At 46.1% G+C, this 21,631-nt stretch overlaps 1 protein-coding gene across 3 annotated transcripts in view; it reads left to right on the top strand.

The window, feature by feature from the left end:
* nrp1a (neuropilin 1a) overlaps window positions 1-16,350 on the top strand; it is a 51,574-nt gene extending 35,224 nt beyond the window's left edge. For 2 of the 3 annotated variants that reach the window (XM_023805987.2, XM_023805989.2), the window contains exons 8-18: window positions 329-484; window positions 1,904-2,048; window positions 4,108-4,442; window positions 7,392-7,536; window positions 8,305-8,415; window positions 8,904-8,951; window positions 11,329-11,475; window positions 11,590-11,867; window positions 12,286-12,382; window positions 12,479-12,529; window positions 12,921-16,350. In XM_023805987.2, the coding sequence (XP_023661755.1) occupies window positions 329-484; window positions 1,904-2,048; window positions 4,108-4,442; window positions 7,392-7,536; window positions 8,305-8,415; window positions 8,904-8,951; window positions 11,329-11,475; window positions 11,590-11,867; window positions 12,286-12,382; window positions 12,479-12,529; window positions 12,921-13,198 (1,791 nt within the window). In that variant the 3' untranslated portion in view covers window positions 13,199-16,350. The remainder of the gene's footprint in view (window positions 1-328; window positions 485-1,903; window positions 2,049-4,107; window positions 4,443-7,391; window positions 7,537-8,304; window positions 8,416-8,903; window positions 8,952-11,328; window positions 11,476-11,589; window positions 11,868-12,285; window positions 12,383-12,478; window positions 12,530-12,920) is intronic. The other variant, XM_023805988.2, reaches the window with a different exon arrangement.
* Window positions 16,351-21,631: the final 5,281 nt, after the last annotated feature.

The following is a 21,631-nucleotide window of genomic DNA, read 5'->3' as shown; positions in this document are numbered from 1 at the left end:
AACTATAGAGTGTGATTGCTTCACAAGGTCTTTCTGAGTGATATAGGGGGTGTACATCTTTGTTCATGTTTTTGTGCATTAATGAATTGTTTCTTTACAATTCTCTTTATTCATTATCCCACTCGATCCAATAAGCCCTTGTCTCCCATTGCAGGAAATTAAGATTCTGTCTTTTGTCTTTTCCGTGATGATTATTATATTTCTTTTCATTATCACTCTGTTGTACTACTTTTGCTTAATAAAATATGAGCCAAGACTTCAATACCACACTTTTCTTTCAATATGTGTCCTCATTTTTTGTGTGTGTGTTGCACTTCTGTCTTCCCAGGTGGATCTCGGATTTATCCGCATCGTTTCGGCGATCGGGACACAGGGAGCCATTTCCCAGGAAACCAATAAGTCATACTATGTGAAGTCGTACAAGGTGGAAGTGAGCTCCAACGGCGAGGACTGGATCATGTTGAAGGAGGACTCCAAGCACAAGGTAGGACCATCTTCTCCTTAGAGCAGTTAGGGAGGTCAGCACCACCAGGTTGCCATTTTAACCAGGTTTTCTTTGATTGCTGTAAACTTCAGAATATTTGCGCCCGAGGCAAATGGGGAGTTACTCCTCTCGGCGTGCCATGCACAGCGGAGGTGGGGCTCAGATCTCAGATCTTCTTCGCAGCAGGAGCTGGGCTACCCAGAGAAGGGATGAGTCACAGCAACGTGTTGCCCCCCCCCCCCCAGCTCTCTGTACGAAGCATGGTGCGTCACTGTGTATGAGGGAGAGTATTTTTGGGCACTATAAAACAACCGCAGTGAGCGGCCCACTTTTTTGTGAGCAGTGATGTAATTTGCATTGCATCCACCGATATGACCCCATTTGGTTGGGTCTGTGATGGGGGCAATAAGGAACTATAAAAAACAAAAAAAAACAAACCCAGTCACATAGCTGAATGGGATGGGAGTAAACAGATTTGCCCCCCATTAGATTGTCATAGTTAAACGGCTGATCTCTTCACCAGTCTTTGTTGAGAAAAATCATTCCCAACCCCAAGTGAACCTGCCGGTCAGCGTAGTTAAAAAGGGAGTGTTTGTGTGTTCGCAGCCACATGGAGAGCTCATATACACAGCCGACAAGCTAACCTCATTGCCCACATGCTAGCCTGTGAGTCCTGTGTACCCCAGGCCCTCTGCTGTAACCTCCCTGGAGTGACGTCTGTCTTTAAAGGCAAGGCTGCGGGGTGACGTTGAGGTTCTCTCCGATTCTGAAGCTCTTAAGTGCTTCTGTGCAGAGAGAGGGTCCTTTTAGCCGGTGCTGATCGCGCAGTTTGCTCTGAAAGGCCTTTTAACGGTTAGCAGCAAAGTGGAGCATCAGCAGGACATGTGGGAATTGGGAAACCTATTATTAATTTCCCTCTTACATGCAAGTGAAGACCCTTAACTGTAGCCAGTGACAGTGCTAATGTTTCTCCACACCTGTCTTATGCATCCAGCTTTATGTCCCAACCTGGGCCTCATTCAGCATAACCATGACCTTATTTTGGTAATAACTGGCTCAAGGGCCAGTCCCATAGAGAGAAAGCCACCTAGTTCTGAGCAGTATGGAATGCCACAAGCAGTATGTCAATACAAAACAAATTAGCTGCCGTTGCTAATGGGACACAAGGAGGAATGTGTCAAGTGTTAGTGGGTACTGACTGGCATTTCATCAGAATGAAAAATGGTGCATTTATGTCTGGGGGGTAGAAGGTACCTGCTAAATATTTGGGAGGAAAGCAGTTTTTAACAGAGTGGACTGGCGAGCAAGCAGTACTTGGGTGTTCATCTTTGTAGCTGGACCGACTGGCCTGTATGTCAGCCATTCTTTGAGTAATCACAAATAATCAGCGTCTTTTTCACTCGTTTGTCTGCATCTCAGATCTTCCTGGGCAACACCAACCCGTCCGATGTGGTGATAGCAGAGCTGCCCAAGCCCACGCTGACCCGCTTCATCCGGATCAGGGCCGTGAGCTGGGAGGGCGGCATCGCCCTTCGGTTCGAGCTGTATGGATGTAAGATCTCAGGTGAGTCCTGGCCAAGGCCTTGGCTAACATTGGGTTACATTGAGTAGGGCAAATTCACATTGTCCTTTAATTGCTAGCTCTGAAAAGATCTCATTAGAACAATGTCCAAGTACACTGATGACTCTTACATGAAGTTTATTATTTATTTATAGTACCTGATGTTTCCAAAATCATTTAGACTGAATGCCACTAAAAGCAGGAATGATTCAATGATCTCTTGCTGAGTACTGCCTGCTCCTCTAACCGGTCTTCACTCGCTCGTTTGCATTAATTTCTCCCCCCACGCACCCCGTCCCTCAGTAACGGGCCGTTTTGATCACTTGTGGCTTCATCTTGCCGCTCCGCTATTTCGAAGCTGTTGTTTGTGACCGCCGACCCTGCTGCATCTGTGGGGGCGAGGTGCTGCCCTTCGGCAGGCAACTCCAGCATCCGTGTTTGAGGGGGCGGCCGGCCCTACAGAGGCCACCAGTTGTGGTCATGCTGTCCATGCAACATCACCTCTCTGCATGGCTAGCATGGCACCCGCAAGCACGGAATCTGAAGATACCCCCGAGGAAGAGATGCCCCAGCACTTCCGCTCTCCCTTAGTCGTTTACACCAAATGGCAGTGTGTAATCCTGAAGCCAGGCCGCTTGCATCTATTTTACTTTTGGGTTATGATCCAGTGTAAACTGATATACAAGGATGTTAGTAGGGTATTCAAGTGACACATCCCACTGAGGGAATTGGACCACTGCTGTAGTACTGAGGCCTCCAGGGAGAGAAACAGTCAGGCATTCTGAGAGGCAGAAGCAGCAGCGATACCGTATGGATTATTTTAATCGGTAAATGTGCCTCTCGGCCTGAATGCTGCTCCCACATCTCAGAGGGTTTGCTGGGTCAGTCTTCACAGCACACTTTCATTTTCAGCCCCCTTGATTTCAGAAAATAAGCCATTCTTTCACCTGGATGTAAAAAGGCAACTGGTTTGCAGTGTTTCCTAGCAGATTCTGATAAAAATGTGACAGCCAAAGGTGAAGGAAAACCTTACATAGGCGCTGGTTTTCCAAGGCCATGAAATTCTGGTTTGAGACAGTCACGGTCTCACTGTGTTACTGCGCTGTCACAGAGGGGCAATTTTTCATCACAGATACACAGATGAGATTTATGTATTGAAATAAAGAAATACATTTCCCTTATTGGACAGCTCACATTTTATATTATAACTAACCATAAATATTACCAGGTTTCTACCTGGCAAAAAAAGTTTATATTCCATCCACAGAAGTACATCATAAAAACAATATTACTTATTTGATTAAGTGTTTACAATGGAGCCTCCAGGATGCAGACAGCTTGTCTCTGTATGCTGCTGGTTACGGTGCTGCAGGCATCAAATGTGGAATTAATAATCCTCTGGTTAGGGGGGATCCTTTTTGTACAAGACAAGAAGCATAAAGAAGGTGAAGAGACAGAAGGTCGGGTACAGCTTGGAGCTGAGCACTGTTCTGGAAGTGGAGAGACTTTCTGAGAAATGCTGCAGGCCATAAAAATTAGCATGCAAGGCATTAGGAGACACTGATTGAGGTGGCAGGGCCAGAGAACATGCCATCTCCGACACTGACACGGGAAACACAGAGCTGGCATGAAACCTAGAGATAGGGACAGTTCCTGTCTTCAGCTTGCTGCTCTCTTTCCCTACAGTCGCATTAAATCCCTGCGGTTTTCCTGTGGGGGTGTGAGCCTTGCTGTTAACATCCTGTGCAGCGTGAACACCCAGTGTTCCCAAGGAAGGTCTAAGCATACGCCGTCCAGGTCCTGGACTGCAACAAAACATTTGTTCACCTTCACACTCCAATTGTTGTTTGCAAGGATATGAAGACATTATTGAACAGCGGCTCAGCAGAGGGACGGGTCAGGTGGTGCATTTATACAATCCAGCCTCAGCTAACGATGCACATTTCCTCTAACGCTGAAAACATGGACTTTTTCAGAGTGTCCTCGTAACATTTTTAGACTGTTTTCAGGGAGGATCCTTTGCAGCTGACGTCGTCTCCCTCTTCTGCTGTCCCCCATGCAGAGTACCCCTGCTTGGGCATGCTGGGAATGGTGTCTGGCATGATCTCTGATGGTCAGATCACAGCTTCCTCCCACATGGAACGCACTTGGGTGTCAGAGAACGCCCGTCTGCTGATTGGCCGCTCGGCATGGACTCTGCCACCACAGGCCCAGCCCTACGTCAACGAGTGGCTGCAGGTGGACCTGGGCCAGGAGAAGCTGCTGAGAGGCCTCATCATCCAGGGCGGCAAGCACCGTGACAACAAGGTGTTCGTCCGCAAATTCCGGGTGGGCTACAGCAATAACGGATCCGACTGGAAGATGATCCAAAATGCCAGCGGGACTGGAAAACCTAAGGTGAGCTGGACCGACATGCTGTGCCAGGGACTCATCCTCCCTATCCAAATGTATATATTTCTTTCATAGATGGTCTTTATGTTTGCTATAATTCATAGACAACCTTAACAGCGCTTTTACCAAAATAAACAGACCTCTGTCTTGGTTTGGCCACTGGCAGCCAGGATTTAGCTGGCGGTTTCCCTTAAACATCTTGACACACAAACTGAACACTTTACTTCAAAGGAAATTGTAATATATGCAGAGTTTAAGAGACCTACGTGCTATGCAAAGGCTGCAGATCAGTAGTGATGGCCAAATGAAGCTTCATGAACCATTTGCTGTATTTTCTGACACCACTAGATGGTGCTCTCTACTCGAAAAATGGCTCAAAGAATGCCCCAAAACAAACCAAGAGCGCCATCTAATGGGGTCAAAAAAATACAGAAAACAGTCCATGAAGCTTCATTTGGATATGACTACATAGGATGCAGTGTTATGAGACTACCAGAGGGTGTGCTGATTCTCTTTCCCATGCATTTAAATTATTGTGGGCACAAAGAAAATTATGAAGCCTCTTCATTCCTTAATGTCCTCGCTCAGCTACACAGTTCCCCCACCCCCTATTAGAACAGCATTTTAAATAGATTAATTTTTTAAATTGAATCTGAGAGAACTTTTAACAAGTCTTATCTCTAATTATCGACGCGAACGAGTCTCACTTTGCCTGACTCACCATGTCACATAATGGAAAATAATGGCTTGTGCGATAAACAGTCATTACTAATTTCGTGAGCATCGGTGGATTGCATCGGCCATAGATAAGACCGTCACGTGCCTAAAGCTTTGGGGCAGCTCAGTGGAGAGCAGATTGGCGTTTATTTTAAGCTGTTTGGGAAAAACGCTGCCTGGGGCGACGGCTGGTCCCAGTCTGGGAGGTTGAATCAGACGCAGGCGCTGAGCAGGAAGATGAAGGACATGTGTGAGATCTCACATGATCCGGGCACCTCGCAATTCCCAACTCGATGTTAGCTTAGCAGTCAGGCTGTCCCTTTAGGTCTGGTTTGGGTCCTGAGCTTCAGCAACGAAGTGATGGCTGAGAGGTGAGATCAACGCCCACTAAATATTTGAGAAGGAAGCAGTTTCTAACTGAGTGGACAGGAGAGGAACCAGTACTGGGGTCTCCAAAACGCATCCACACTGAGGCGTTTTCCCAGCAGAAATCACTGGGTGCTCTAACATGTGATTTATGAATGAGTGAAACTGAGACACCCCCTACCTTTGTTTGCTCTTTTTTTTAACAACCCCCCACTAATGAAGTCAGCTTTCTGCCCTCGGTGTCCAGGCACTAAAGGCCATGAAGCCCAGTGTTCCTGCCCACACTGGTGGTTTTTGGGATGTAATTTTTGGGGGTTCTACATAGCCTGACCTGTTTTTACTGACCCCCTCCACACATAGGGCATCATCAGCAATCCGTGACAACAGGATCCACCCCCGCCCCCCCCCCCCCCCCCCCCCCCCCCAGACTCTCAGGATGTACTCACATTAGCCAATTCATACTATGCCAGGCTTTGAGCCCCAAAGTCCAGTTTGTTTGACTAAGTGTGATCACTCTATACCAGGGGTCACCAACCTTTTTGAAACTGAGAGCTACTTCACGGGTAATGAGCCTTACGAAGGGCTACCAGTTTGATACACTCTTCTTAAATCATGTATAATAAACATGTTTTAAATGCTTTTTTAAAAAATATATTGTCATTTTCAAATCTATATTAATGCAAATGTGATTAAAGAAGCAACAGGATAAAAGTAAATTTTAGACACCGCTCACTGGTGAGCCTGGTGCTATTTTTAGAACAGGTCCGTGGGCGACTCTTGTGGTACCATGTTGGTGACCCCTGCTCTATACCATGACCGGGCACACTACACTTAACCGTGCCCTGGCGTGCTTGAAGAGCTTGGCCAGAGTACGATTAATAGCACTTTGGCACGGTGTGCATAGTGTGATCACTAACCGTTCCTGAACACGGAACACAGAGATAATGTGAATGATGTGACTGACACATGCATTTGCACTATACATGAATCTTACCCAGAAGGAACTGATCAGGTTGACTGCATAGATTGCATCATTTTTTATCCACAAAACTACTTTGCTGGTCTCTGCAGAACACAGCATATCAGAATAACCTGTAGTTACTGATGCTAGTTTGATGATGTCTATGTAACCTGTTTGCTATATTATAAGATCTTGCTACATTATAAGATCCCTTACATAAATCACTGACTTGAATATAGGGAGATCATATTTAACTAGGTTATATTTCAGTATTCTATGTATTCTACACAGCATGATGCCTGCACTTCTGACATAGGATATAATTGAGTTTCGGCAGTGGTTCAGACATATTGAGTCCATCATTCTGATTTGATGGTTAGCGATATATAGTGTTTGAGATGCCTGTAAGAGTATGATTAGTACCAGTACTAAAGGAATGTAATACCGAACAGCTTCCAAAAATGCGCTACAACGGTACCATTTCTGTACCAGTATCCCCTGCAGCACTAGTCTGCACAAACTCTAAGATATTTGGTAAAATGTGGGACTATCTTCTAGTATGTGTAGCATGAATAAATAAAAATCATTGCGTTGCATATTTGATAAATTTGTGTCTGTCATCATGCCCAAAACGACTGCAAATAAGCCGCAAAATAAGGACATAAATCATGAATTCTATTGTGCCGTGCCACAGTGCTTTCCTTGGTATATTTTCTTCAACACAAAAATATCGTACAGTGATGATGAAAGCATGCTCAGGCCCGGAACCTGTAAGTGCAGACCAGCAGGGGAGTGGGGAGGGGGGCAGTCGTGCTTGGGCACGATACAATACAACTGGGACAAGTGTGAGTACACCCTCAGATGCTGACTAAGGACTCTGCCCCCCTCCCTCTCTCCGTACCCCCCTGCAGATCTTTGAGGGGAACCAGAACTATGACACGCCAGAGCTGCGCATGCTGGAGCCCCTGCTGACGCGCTTCCTGCGGATTTACCCGGAGAGGGCCGCCGCAGCCGGCATGGGGCTGCGGCTCGAGCTGCTGGGCTGCTCCATCCCGGGTGAGTGCCCGCCCATCCCGGTGCCCTCTTCAGGCCCTGGGTCCCACAAGGGCTTTAGCTCCGCCCCCACATTTAAGGGTGACATGCACTGCTGTGGTGACAGTCTGACCTCTGGAAATCCACCCCCCAGCTTAACTCTCTCTTAGAGCTTGGAAGAGCAGAGCATGCTAAGTGCTCTCGGATGGGCAGTGGGGTACCGTCCATAGATGGTAAGCGGGGGTATAATGAGAGGGCCCAGCCCAGTGGGGCGGGCGGCGCTGCTATTTTTATAGCCCCTACAAAACAGCAGATGTTGGTGGCTTCCTAATATGAGCCAATATCAGTGGCCAGTGGGTGGAGCTATAAGTGTGTATGTGTGTGTGTGTGTGTGTGTGCGTGCGTGCGTGTGTGTGCGTGTGTGTGTGTGCGTGTGCGTGTGTGCGTGTGTGTGTGTGTGTGTGTGTGTGTGTGTGTGTGTGAGCGGGTATACCTTACCTTATGGGGACACAATGTCCCTACGACGTGACAAATACCTGTTTTTTTCCCCTTATGGGGACCAGTTTAGTAAAAATCTGTGACTGCAATGAAAAAACTAAAAATGCAAAAACTTGGTTACTTATGGGTATGGTTAGGGCTGGGTAGGGGTTAAGGTTGTCATAGTTGTGCGTGCATGAGTGTGTGTGTGTGTGTGTTTATGTGCATGCATGAGTGTGTGTGTTTCTGCGTGTGTGTGTGTGTGCACATGTGTGCCCACTCACGCATTTCCTCCTCCTGCTCCCCCTCCCACAGAGCCCACGGCCCCTCCCACCTCACCCGCCGCCTCCACTGCCACCTCTGACGAGTGTGACGATGAGCAGGCCGGCTGTCACAGTGGCACAGGTGATGACTACGACACGACAGGTGCTAACATCACCTACATAGCCCCCCCCCCCTCACCTGACACTCCCTCGGGCCCCCCTTTGCGTCTCCAGCTAGTATGAGCAGAGCTGCCTGTTTGTTTACGATCTCACCTCTTGTTTTTCTGCACTGTAATAATTATAGTTATTATAACCCTAATTATTATTCCCCCTCAGCCATGACCAGACTAAGCAGTTAGAACATGGATAGATGGGTAATAATAATGATAATTATTAGATATAATAATAATAATTATTATTATTATTATTAGTAGTAGTAATATCGTCATTATTATTGAAGCAGTAAGTGCCTCACAAGTCCAAGACTGCAGGCGTGAATCGGACCTTGGCCACAGGGTTAGCCATACCCCCGCCATGATTCCGCTTTTCTCCTAAATGCTTCTGAATGATTTCACACTCCCACGGCAATGCACCTGCCCGCACTGAAGTGGCCTGGGATCGCCGTAACACTATTTCCTCTGTGCTTGGCAGGTGTTTCCACGGTGACGGAGACCACCACGGAGGTGCACACCGTTGCCGGTAAGAGAGCCATCCTCACTCACCTGCTCTCTCCACCAATCTCCCTCTCTCTATCATTCTCTATTCCTTAACTCTCTTCAGCTTTTCAGCTGTACGATTCTCCTATTGCCGCCTTGTGACATAATATTTGTAGAATATCACAAACATATCATATGAATAATACAGATAAACTACAAATAAACAAAGGACAAACAGAGTTGAAACCGACAGCAGGAGTGCATCCGCCTGTCATGAAGCTCCACCACCTGTTATCGGTACCCCCTCTTGTCCCGTGCCACGATGCCCTCCAATCACTAATCAGCGCCAGCCTCGCCTGCACATTAACAAGCGTGAGCCCAGCAAGTAAGGGCGTCACCATAGTGACCTTTGTTAATTGGTGGGGAGGGGGAGTGTGATGTCTCGCTTTGTCCTCATCATACGTGTCCCTGGGTCCGTCTCCAAGTGAGGGGGTCGGCGTGCTCCATGGGTTTTTAGTATTGAGTAACCCCTCCCCCCCCCACAAACATACACATACACACACAGAGTGAGATACATACAGACATACATACAGAGTGAGACATATACAAACACACACACATACAGAGAGATATATACAAACACACACAGGCATACAGAGTGAGACATATACAAACACACACACATACAGAGAGATATATACAAACACACACAGGCATACAGAGTGAGACATATACAAACACACACACATACAGAGAGATATATACAAACACACACAGGCATACAGAGTGAGACATATACAAACACACACGCATACAGAGTGAGACATACAAACACACACAGGCATACAGAGTGAGATGTATACAAACACACACATGCAGAGTGAGACAAACACACGCATGCATACAGAGTGAGATACGTACAAACACACACAGTGTGAGATATATACAAACACACACTGATACATACAGAGTAAGACATATACAAACACACACATACATACAGAGTGAGATATATACAAAACACACAGACATACATACAGTGAGACACATACAAACACACACACATACAGAGTGAGACACAATCACACACGCATAGAGTGAGACACATACAAACACATACGCATGCATACAGAATGAGATATATACAAAAACATACACATGCATACAGAGTGAGACATACAACCACACACACACATACTTACAGAGTAAGATGCATACAAACACACATACACACACATATAGAGTGAGACATATAGAAAAACACACACACAAAGTGAGACATATACAAACACACACATACCTATGGAGTGAGACATACAAACACACACACATACAGAGTGAGACATATACAAACACACACAACCTCTGCACTGGAATAACACTGTTACGAAGAATCTTTCACAGCACATTCCTGTCCATTTCTCAATCCTAACTGCCCAAATGCATACATATTTTCTTAACTATATGTTTTTTGAACTGTAGTTTTTATGTCTTTGGGTCTTATATCCATGTCTCAGTATCAAAGTTAAATGTCTTGCATATTTATATTCTATTTATTGCGGTTTCTTGCACTCCAACCAGCGAGATCGAAATCTCCCATGGATCATATAGCTGAAGATGACTATAAAGATACCGTGACATTGACTTGACTTGACACACGAATTACATCACTGCAGCACCTTCAAAGACTCCCAGAGAGAATCAGTGACAGGCGTTTTCTGGGAAAATATGGCGGCAAGCCAGGATTGCGGTTCAGAGCCTGATGTTATTCCGCCTCTGGCGTTTATGAATAAGCACTTAAGTGCCGGCAGGAACCAATTAAAATATTGGGTTAATAGCTGAATATCGGCTCTCCTCCTCCGTGGGAAAACAGTGGCGTTCCTTACAGATACAGTACGCATTAAGTGAGCTCGCGGCGAGGCAGTGGGTGGCGCTCTCCTGCTTCTTGGGCAGCACGATCCCGCCCTGGTCAGCATCATGTTCCCCTGAAGGCGTACACTCCTCCACGTATCCGTGGATACGGACACCGGGGTCAGGGACGTATAAGGCCATCGCACAAACGATTGCCCCCTCACCACCCACAGCCCTGCTTGTTAGAAATGGCGCCCTCTGCACAGCGCAGCAGGAGAGTTATTAAGACCCAGGCCATCTCTTTTTCACACTTTGTTTGTTTAACCTTGTCAGGACTCGGGCTCTGTGTGCTGAAAGAGATCATTAATAGGATTCGGCCACTCGGCCAGCATTGGTCTCTCAGACCTTCCAGCTGACTCCTTGCTATCTCTTCATCGTCCTTCTTCTCAGTTGGGTCATAGGCCTCTGCTGCCATCTAGTGGATACCAGAATTAATGCCACTTGTTTACCCTGCCGCTTCCAAACCTGGGGTCCTCAGTGAAGGTAACGGGGAGCTTTCTGGTTCGCAGGTTACCACTGGTTTGCGTGTGACTTTGGCTGGGCTGGCAGCCCCACCTTCTGTGGTTGGACATCAGAGAAGGACAGCAGCTTCAGGTGGCAGATTCAGTCCAGCGGGACACCAACACTAAACACGGGGCCCAACATGGACCACACAGGTATGGTGGAATCAGTGATGACAGAAGGAGGATTGGAGGTTGAGTGTAACTGCAGGGTGCAGTACCCCCTAGAAGCAGCAGGCGGGAAATACTCGTGTGTCTCGCCCTCTGCAGGAGGCTCAGGAAATTTCATCTATACCCTGGCCACCAGTGCCCAGGAGAGCGAGGTGGCACGGCTGGTGAGCCCGGTGGTGACGGCAAGGGATACAGACCTGTGCATCTCTTTCTGGTACCACATGTTTGGCTCCCATATCGGCACCCTTCACATCAAGCAGCGTAAGGAGTCCGCCAGCGGTGCTGCTGATATCCTGCTGTGGACCGTCAGCGGGCACCAGGGTAGCCGCTGGAGGGAGGGCCGGGTCCTCGTGCCCCGCTCCAGCCAGCCCTATCAGGTACTGACCCAGAATTCTCTGCACCAGGGCTCAGTCCCATTCTCAGCCTAATCCCAGAATTCCCTGCACCAGGGCTCAACCCCTCTCTCAACCTAATCCCAGAATTCTCTGCACCAGGGCTCAGCCCCATTCTCAGCCTAATCCCAGAATTCCCCGCAGCAGGGCTCAGTCCCTCTCTCAGCCTAATCCCAGAAATCTGTGCACCGGCGCATCCAAGATTTGCATCCTACCAAGACCTGACACATTTGGCTGAGCCTTATGCAGATCATCACAAAGCAGATGCTTGGTAGCGCTTCCAAAAAATGCCAGACGCAGAAGTCACAGCAGCATCAGGGTCTGGCTGTTGTACAGCTGTTCCCGGTAGAGTGTGACCTCTAACACCTGCTCCCTTCAAACCGTGTCTTCCACCACCCCCCAGGTCATAATCGAGGGTGTTGTGGAGAAGAAGAGTTGGGGTGACATCGCAGTGGATGACGTCAAGGTGCTGGAGGGCCTCAGCATGGACGACTGCAAAGGTGGGCTCCTGTCCAAGGGCTAGGGGCCAAAAGGGGGGGACACAGGGGTATCTTCCCCCAGTCCATCCATCACCCTCTCCTCTCTTTTCTCCACAGACCCTGACGATCCCACGGACTCCATGCAACCAGACGACGATTTAAACATCAGTATGTCTCCACGGTTACCTAGATATAAAACTCCAACACCCATATTATCCAGTCATGACCCTCCATGTCCTACCTACCCATACTCAGACCATCACACACTAAACTGGGACAGATCTAAGGGGTGACCATCACATTGAAATCACTCGGTCTAGTCTGGCCACCCCTATGGTCAAGGTCTGGCTCCACCCATGCAGGAGAGGAACACCAATAAATGTTACATACAACAAACACATCGACCTCATGGCTGTAACATGGGATTTCACATGACTGACTCTTTAGTGAATAACCAGCCTGCCGTATTCTGGGCCTCACACACCTCCTGTAGGCTTCTGTAGCTTCAGAAGGAGAGGAATATGTCCAGTTTGTCTAATGTCATTCTTCTGCCTTGCAGTCGTGGACATCACCGACTTCCCCAACATCGAGGACGCCAATGAGATCAGCGGAGCAGGGAACATGCTGAAGACGCTGGACCCCATCCTGATTACTATCATCGCCATGAGCGCCCTGGGCGTCTTCCTGGGGGCCATCTGCGGAGTCGTCCTCTACTGTGCCTGCTCTCACGGCGCCATGTCAGATAGGAACTTGTCGGCGCTGGAGAACTACAATTTTGAGCTGGTGGATGGGGTGAAACTCAAGAAGGACAAACTCAACTCCTACTCGGAAGCATGAGGGTGGGGTGGCAAGGCCCCTCTTCCCTGGAGGAAGAGCGAAGGGAACTTTCCAGTCACCCCTGTATGTGCAGCAAAAGGCCTTGAGGTTACGACTGAGCCACGCCTTTCTCAGGAGATGCAGTGAGCAAAACCTTTCAGTAGGAGGCGCTGTGTACAAAACTGAAGAAAAAAAATCTGTACAGTTAGAGGATATTTTAATTTAGGGGTTTTTCAGTTAAAAAAAAATCTTCATTTTAACAATCGGATGCTGGTGTTGAGACCAACTGAGACAATGTTTAAAGTATTTATCGTTTTTTTCTGGAAGGAAATTATTTTTTAATTTCAAAGCTGTTATTTTTTTGTATAAAGACAGGTATAAAAACCCAAAATGAACCACACTGACAAATGTGTAGACTCACAGACCCCCACCTCCCCCCCTTGGGCCGTACATGGTGCCTCCCACCCCCCAAGCCAGGGCTTTGACTCGTTTAGGGCCCCTTCAGTGCCTTTACTGCATTCTAGTGGGCTTCTTTTTATTTTGGAGTGGACGTCGCTTTTGTTTAAGAAGCTGGTCAATCGGCCAAACAAAAGAAAATATAAAACCCTAGAGTGTCGTCACAACCCTACGTATTGTACATAAGTCTTAATATATTTTGCTATCATTTCTTAAATCTGCCATGCCCCTTTTCCCTGGGTTGTGTTCTGTAAATAATTGGTCGTTTTGTGAATGGTAATTTTTCTGTTCCTTTTTTTTTTTGGAGTGAGATGTCACGGCTCGGGTTCGAGCTGGCTTTCTTTTCCAGGGGGACCGATGGACAGGTCCTACTGGCACCTTCTGGCTGCATGACGCTGATACATGCAGGAAAACCCAGCAGGTGCTGATGTGAAGCTGTCTGCATTTTGGTTGGTATCCTGGTCAGTGTTCGCTGGCCCCATTTTGCCACAGAAAGACGTGTGTTTTGTTATACCAGTTCACACAGTGAGTGTTTTCCTCCGGGAAGCAAGTGAGGGAAGCCGTCTGTCAGAAAGTGTAGCTGTGGTCCTCCTCAATAACCTCTGGACTGATATCAGATGCATCTCACGCCGTGTTTGGCCGGTACCTCGCCAGTACCTGAGTTGGACGTCCTCATCTTCTGTGCAGGGTCATCATCTGGATTCCATGGCCAAAAAAAAAACTGAGGAAGACGCCCAAAATGCCTGTCTTTGTACCAAAAAATAAATTGAAGAGCTGAATCATTGGGCTGTTTTATCCGTGGAGTGCTGCCCCGCCTGGACTGACCCATGGGGACGAAAGCCAGAGAATCCCAGGCAGTCACTCATTGGCTGACTTTAACACCACAGCAAATGGAAATCAGAACGTTTTAAAACAAGCAGGGTGCTCTAGATATTGCTGTAGATTAGACCTGATGGATGTGTCAGCATTTCAGCGGGCAGGGTGCATCTGGAAACTGCATGGACACCATAACATCACCCCCCCCCCCCAACCCCCCCAAAGAAGCCAGTTCATCCTTCTGCTTTAACCACTTAACAAGTAGACTGCTTCATGTCTTTACCAAACAAGTATCTCCCTTCAGATGAGGGGGGGACATTTGCAGTGTGATATTACACTATGGACCATAGGGAGCGACAGACCTCCCCCCCACCCAGGAAGCTTACTTCTGACACTGTATCTGACAGTCCCAACACATGCTGTCGGTGACTGAGGAGACAATAATTGATTTGTTCATATATTTGGCACCCTAGAAAAAAACTACATACCAAGCCATTGGTCAGCCATTCTAATCACTCCTCGTAGGGGCTTTGTGGCTAGATTACCCAGGGTGCATTGCAGATGCTGGCAGAAATCTGCACTGCCATTTGCCAGACACTAAATGGGGGGCAATATCTGACCAATCAGAGCCTTTCTCCCTTACAGACCCAAAAGACACTTTGCGATTGGACACGAGATCCCGAGTGTTGTTGTGGATATGTTTTATGTTTGTTTGTTTTTGTGTTTGACACCTATAAACCCCTATTCCCAACGAAAATACCGGAATGGAGTGTAGAAAAGGCCGTCAGTCTTGTCTGGTAGCTAGACGAAAACGGATTACTGTAGGGTCACAAAAAACAAGAAACTACATTGCACTGATGAATCTATTTAAAATGTTTATGTGTTTATAATAATCATTTGTAAAAAAAAAAAAAAAGACAGTGTTACAATTTTTTCATTTTATATGGTTTCAGATTATCTGATATAATTCTGAAATGTACAATTATTCAAATGTTTTCATTATTGAAAAAGGTAAACAGATTTCCTATAGTAACGTTTCCACTTAGGTAGTATATTATCGCTTTGTTTTGTATTGTCATAAAGACTTTGTGCAAATTTTTTTTACAAAAAAAGAAAAAAAGCTTTTATTTTCAATACTGCTTCTGTAATTTGCTGTTGTAGAAAAAGAGGGATACACAGCAAAGCCTTAAAACTTTAAATAACCCTTGTACTCCAACTCCCAGGTCAGAATCACGAAATTACCATGTCCCAGACTAATTTATGACTACTACATTCCAAAGATTCAGCTGGAAAATAAATGTTTTGTTACGATATGGCAGAATGGTTCTTATTTTTCTTTTGTTGCCATCTTTGTGTTGGAAACATGCTCTAAACTTCAAGGTGTTTGACTGGGAATGAGCGCGTTTCACGTGTGAGAGAGAATTCAACCAAAGATGTAGCAGGTTCGATGTCTTTTGTACCGCGTACTGGACTCCTTTCTTACCGTGATGTGCTCCCCAGACCCTGGAGGACCACTACCTTTCCACCAGATTCCGTATGCACTGCCAGTGACGATGCTGGAGGGAGCCTGAGCAGGATCTGTCTCAAACACAGGAAAACCCCACCCTAGAATATAACAGGAGAGTTTTTTGTGATTACTAGTCTACAGGAGAATTATGAAGATTGTGGTGGAACACCGCCCCCGGATCAAACATCAGCTTTATCTGGGTCAATAAACAAACTCAGAAACTGATGATCCAGGCTCTGATCTGAGCCAGCTTCAACATCTATGGGTTCCAGTTGGACTAGATTGAACAAGCTGGCGAGGTCTATTCCCGATTCCAATGTCAGACATGAAACTTGATCCACAGATGTTTTTTTGTTTGTTTTTTCTTGTGCAATAATAAATATGTTTAATAATTCGCTGGTTCTCTTCTATCCGGAAATCCATAAGCGATATCTCCACGTGCAAATGAATTGCTGTGACGTTTCTGTCATTTTATTTTGGTTAATTACTACATTGGTGGTATGAATAAGAGGGAAAAAACGATGTAGCGAGTTTGACACCTACCCTGCGTGGGGTTGCTATCGAGCCATATGGACCGTGTGACTTCACGCCTATTACCGCCGACGCCCGGTCCCGAGGTATCGCAAACGTGCTGCTTTTTGCTTTATTTAGATTTACACATCGTATCGCCTTTAGGGAATTGCAAAGTGTCGCGGGTGGGAAAAAAAATAAAAACATATGTTGGCTTAATAGCTTCGGCGGTTTTCTGCAGAAAAAAAACGTTTTTCTGGGGAGGGGGGGATGCTGGTGTCCAAGTGTAGGAGAGAAACCCTGTGATGATGAGGAAGGGCCATGGATGGATGGATGGATGGAGAGTGATGTTCAGGTTTATTGCAGGCAATGGCGTAGTGGAGAGTTTACTATTTGGGGGTTGAAACACAACTTAATAATTTAAATGTAAAGTTCTTTTTTTGGATGGACGACTGAAGCAAAGTTAAATATTGGGGGGTACAAGTCCCAAATACAGAATACACAGATAAAGCAAATTTGTCGTTGCAATGTACTATGTAATCGATCGCCCTCAGGGACCCCCTCCCAGCTCAGGGCCCCAGGCCATTGCCAGCCTTGCCTGTCCTGTCATTGCGCTTCATCCGCTTATTGTAGGACGGAATCGTAATCCTGTTAATCACACTTTCGGTCTGAATTAAGTCAGTGGTTAGGACTCTGCCTGTGATCGGAAGGCCGCCGACCAAGGCCCTTAACTACTAACTGCTTCAAGGAACGGTGTATACAGTGGCGATTCTAGACCATTTCAACTGGGGGCAGTTGTTCTGTTTGGCTGGGGCAGATGCATTTGACCTTAATGTCATCCAAGAATTACTTACACTAGATTGCCAGCATTAAGAAGAAAAAGACTATTTCGAAAATGTATGTTATTTATGCAATGCCTTGAAGTCACATTTTAAGGTTTTTCACCAACTGAAGCAATTCAACCACCCAGCGCAGCTATGTTACGAGCCCGTCTAGAAAATGGGCTTCCTTTAGGGTTCAGCAATTCCCAGCGCACAAAGTTTTAGCCTGCATATACACTCACCTAAAGGATTATTAGGAACACCATACTAATACGGTGTTTGACCCCCTTTCGCCTTCAGAACTGCCTTAATTCTACGTGGCATTGATTCAACAAGGTGCTGAAAGCATTCTTTAGAAATGTTGGCCCATATTGATAGGATAGCATCTTGCAGTTGATGGAGATTTGTGGGATGCACATCCAGGGCACGAAGCTCCCGTTCCACCATATCCCAAAGATGCTCTATTGGGTTGAGATCTGGTGACTGTGGGGGCCATTGTAGTACAGTGAACTCACTGTCATGTTCAAGAAACCAATTTGAAATGATTCGAGCTTTGTGACATGGTGCATTATCCTGCTGGAAGTAGCCATCAGAGGATGGGTACATGGTGGTCATAAAGGGATGGACATGGTCAGAAACAATGCTCAGGTAGGCCGTGGCATTTAAACGATGCCCAAATGGCACTAAGGGGCCTAAAGTGTGCCAAGAAAACATCCCCCACACCATTACACCACCACCACCAGCCTGCACAGTGGTAACAAGGCATGATGGATCCATGTTCTCATTCTGTTTACGCCAAATTCTGACTCTACCATTTGAATGTCTCAACAGAAATCGAGACTCATCAGACCAAGCAACATTTTTCCAGTCTTCAACTGTCCAATTTTGGTGAGCTCGTGCAAATTGTAGCCTCTTTTTCCTATTTGTAGTGGAGATGAGTGGTACCCGGTGGGGTCTTCTGCTGTTGTAGCCCATCCGCCTCAAGGTTGTGCGTGTTGTGGCTTCACAAATGCTTTGCTGCATACCTCGGTTGTAACGAGTGGTTATTTCAGTCAAAGTTGCTCTTCTATCAGCTTGAATCAGTCGGCCCATTCTCCTCTGACCTCTAGCATCAACAAGGCATTTTCGCCCACAGGACTGCCGCATACTGGATGTTTTTCCCTTTGCACACCATTCTTTGTAAACCCTAGAAATGGTTGTGCGTGAAAATCCCAGTAAGTGAGCAGATTGTGAAATACTCAGACCGGCCCGTCTGGCACCAACAACCATGCCACGCTCAAAATTGCTTAAATCACCTTTCTTTCCCATTCTGACATTCAGTTTGGAGTTCAGGAGATTGTCTTGACCAGGACCACACCCCTAAATGCATTGAAGCAACTGCCATGTGATTGGTTGATTAGATAATCGCATTAATGAGAAATTGAACAGGTGTTCCTAATAATCCTTTAGGTGAGTGTACAATGTTAATTAAGGGTCCAAAGCATGAAATGCATTGGACCATTATTGTTTTTCTTAGGATTATTATTATTTTCCTGCCCTAAAACTGAATGGGCAGCCTAAACCGTAAGACCCAGGTCAACCAAATTTGGCAGGAAGATGTCAATTCCTACAGTATCTGCTACTCAAACCCTCCGACCCAAGTCAGTCGGTCAGATGCACTTTTCGGCCAATATCTCCTGTCCTGTTGGTCCTACAATCGAAATTATTTTTTCTACAGATGCAGGCAGATATTCTCTACAACTATTAGGCTCCGCCTACTTAGATTTTTTGCTAATTTCCATAATTTGCAAATCCTACTTTTTCCATAAAGTCCTAGCTTGTCCTACCAAATCAGACAAATGAGGTGTCAAACGAATCAGAACTCTGAGCTGATCAAGAATTATTTAAAAAATTCGGATATTTGTGTATTCTTTGGCCATTAGCCACGCCCAAACAATGTCCAAATTTGGCACATTTTGTTCTGACTGCCATAACTTGGCTGTGCCTTGGCCTACCTTGACCAAATTTAAAATCCTACCTCCCTACACTATTCTGGGGACACTGTCCAAAGCGGGCCGCAATTCGTCAATAGGGGGCGCTACAAATTATAAATCTCCTGACTGCCTTGGCCAATTCAACTGAAATTTGGCAGACATATACTAGGACCCAGCCTGAGGACAGACACGTACAATGGCAGTCATAAATCATAAAAGATTGGCCGCCATTAGCCAATCAAAATCAAGCAGCCATTTGACAGGCTTAACAATGACCAATCAAACCAAAATTTGGCTGGTACATTCATCTTCTGACTCTCTGCAAACCCTGTAAAGAACAACTCACTCGGCCAGATGGGGGCGCTACAGTGGCCCCATTTGCATTTCTGCCTATTTCTACAGAACTATCAAGCCTACAGTTGAAATTGATTGCCAGTCCAATTTAATATGTCGTGCCTCCCAAATCATCAGTGACAGGGGGACATTCAACAAATTTCTTTAATTCTATGCTACGTGGGCGACGTGGCCAGTTGCGGGGCCACCTGTGAGTTCGTCTTAATACGTTCAGTCTCTTGGCCATGATTCACCAATATGAAAAATACATCCCAAGCATACCGTCTGCCAGCGGTGGGGTGACATGCCTTGCCTGCTCACACAATTTTAATGCACTTTCGGTATCCATACTGACCATCTAGTCCTGATACACCATGTATATATATTTTTTTTTGGGAATAGGGTGGGGCATGCAGGATTCTGCCGTCTGCCAGCAGTGGGGAGCTTGTGCCCTGATCACTCCCTCACTTTTAATGCATCACAGTTTTTAATTGCACACACGTCAGTTCATACACACATTCATACACACCCACATGTACACACCATACAGACACACACAGAGCGGGGGGGCGATAGGGGCTTGAGGGGGGCCCTTTGTGCTCTCTCTGGGCCCGCGCAATGAGTGGGGTGTTGCGGGTGGTCCCGGAGGAGTCCAGCCCCCTCCGCTGGTGGTGGGTTGGGTGGGTGCCTGGGTTGTGTCGGGGTCTGGGGGCCTCGGGCCTCTCCAGTGTATGGGAGGGCTTGCACCAGGGGTGTCTGCAATTGCCATTTTTACAATGGAAATTAAAAATAAAGCACCCCCCGCAAAGGTGGGGGGGGCGGGGGGCGGTGGAGGGAATATATATTTTAAAATGATAAAAAATACATCCCAAGTAGGGGTGGCACGGTTCACAAAACCCACGGTTCGGTTTGTATCACGGTTTTAGGGTCACGGTTTTCAGTTCTGTACGGTTCTTGTTATTTTTTCTTTTAATCTTTAACACTCCAGAAATGTACTTCAGCATATGATATATAGCTTAATTATCCACAATTTAGGATACAGTATTAAAAAAGTTATATCATGTAATCATGCATAAACTGAATTTGACTTGACTTAAAGCACATTATTAAAATTATTAAACATTATTAATCCCAGAACAGTAATAAAATAAAAGTCTTGCCTTAACATAAATGCTAAAAGAATAGATCGCTTTAATCGCTATTACAGTTGGGTATGGGCACGCGGTCTTATTTAGAAAACATACAAAAAGAGATGCATATAATGTTTAATCATTCGTTTTGTATATGTCCGGTCCACGGGGTTAATTTAATTGGGGATCGTTAAAATGATAGATCACCTATCTTGATTAAGCCTGATTCGGTTCGTCATATATATATAACGTGAAAAAAATTGGTATTAATTATATTGAATGTTCTTGAGTAATCGATAAAATCAGTTTCTGTGTATGTACAAGACATCAATGTGTAATAGTGCAAAATATGTCCAGTTGATATGTCTAGTATGATCATCTGGCAATAGCCTGTAGGTCTGTGTGGTCAGACACTGTGCAATAAACAGAATTTTTAGGAACATGGCAAATGTTCACATTGCAGCATGGAAGCAGGCTCACTGTTACAACGCTGACCGGGGAAGCAGAGGCGAGGAGACCTAGGATCGGGGGAATGCGGGGTTTAATGAGCAAAAGGAACACAGACGAGCGGTAAAGCAGAATTACAATATAATGACCGGACTGGAGAAAGAAACGGAAACGCGGACTAAATACAATGGAGTAATGACAAATTTGACAACAATCAGGAACAGCTGGTAAACACGGTGAATCCACACAGGGTTAACGAGGGGGCGTGGCACACGGAAAGAGCGGACGATCGAGGCATGACGCTCACTGGAGTGCTTTGTCACAGATAACTTAATTTTCTTTAACAAAGTGCCTAACCGCACATTAAATAAAGTCACACAACAAAGGCGCACAACAGTGTTCAGATGTTGTGCTATCGGTTGGCTGAAATTTAAACGTTTTCTTCAGAGACAGGGTGGTAA

The sequence above is a fragment of the Paramormyrops kingsleyae genome, chromosome 1 (assembly GCF_048594095.1).
Source record: "Paramormyrops kingsleyae isolate MSU_618 chromosome 1, PKINGS_0.4, whole genome shotgun sequence".
Taxonomy (NCBI): Eukaryota; Metazoa; Chordata; class Actinopteri; order Osteoglossiformes; family Mormyridae; genus Paramormyrops; species Paramormyrops kingsleyae.
Note: the sequence above shows the minus strand (reverse complement) of the source record. Positions and strands in the feature narration are given on the sequence as shown.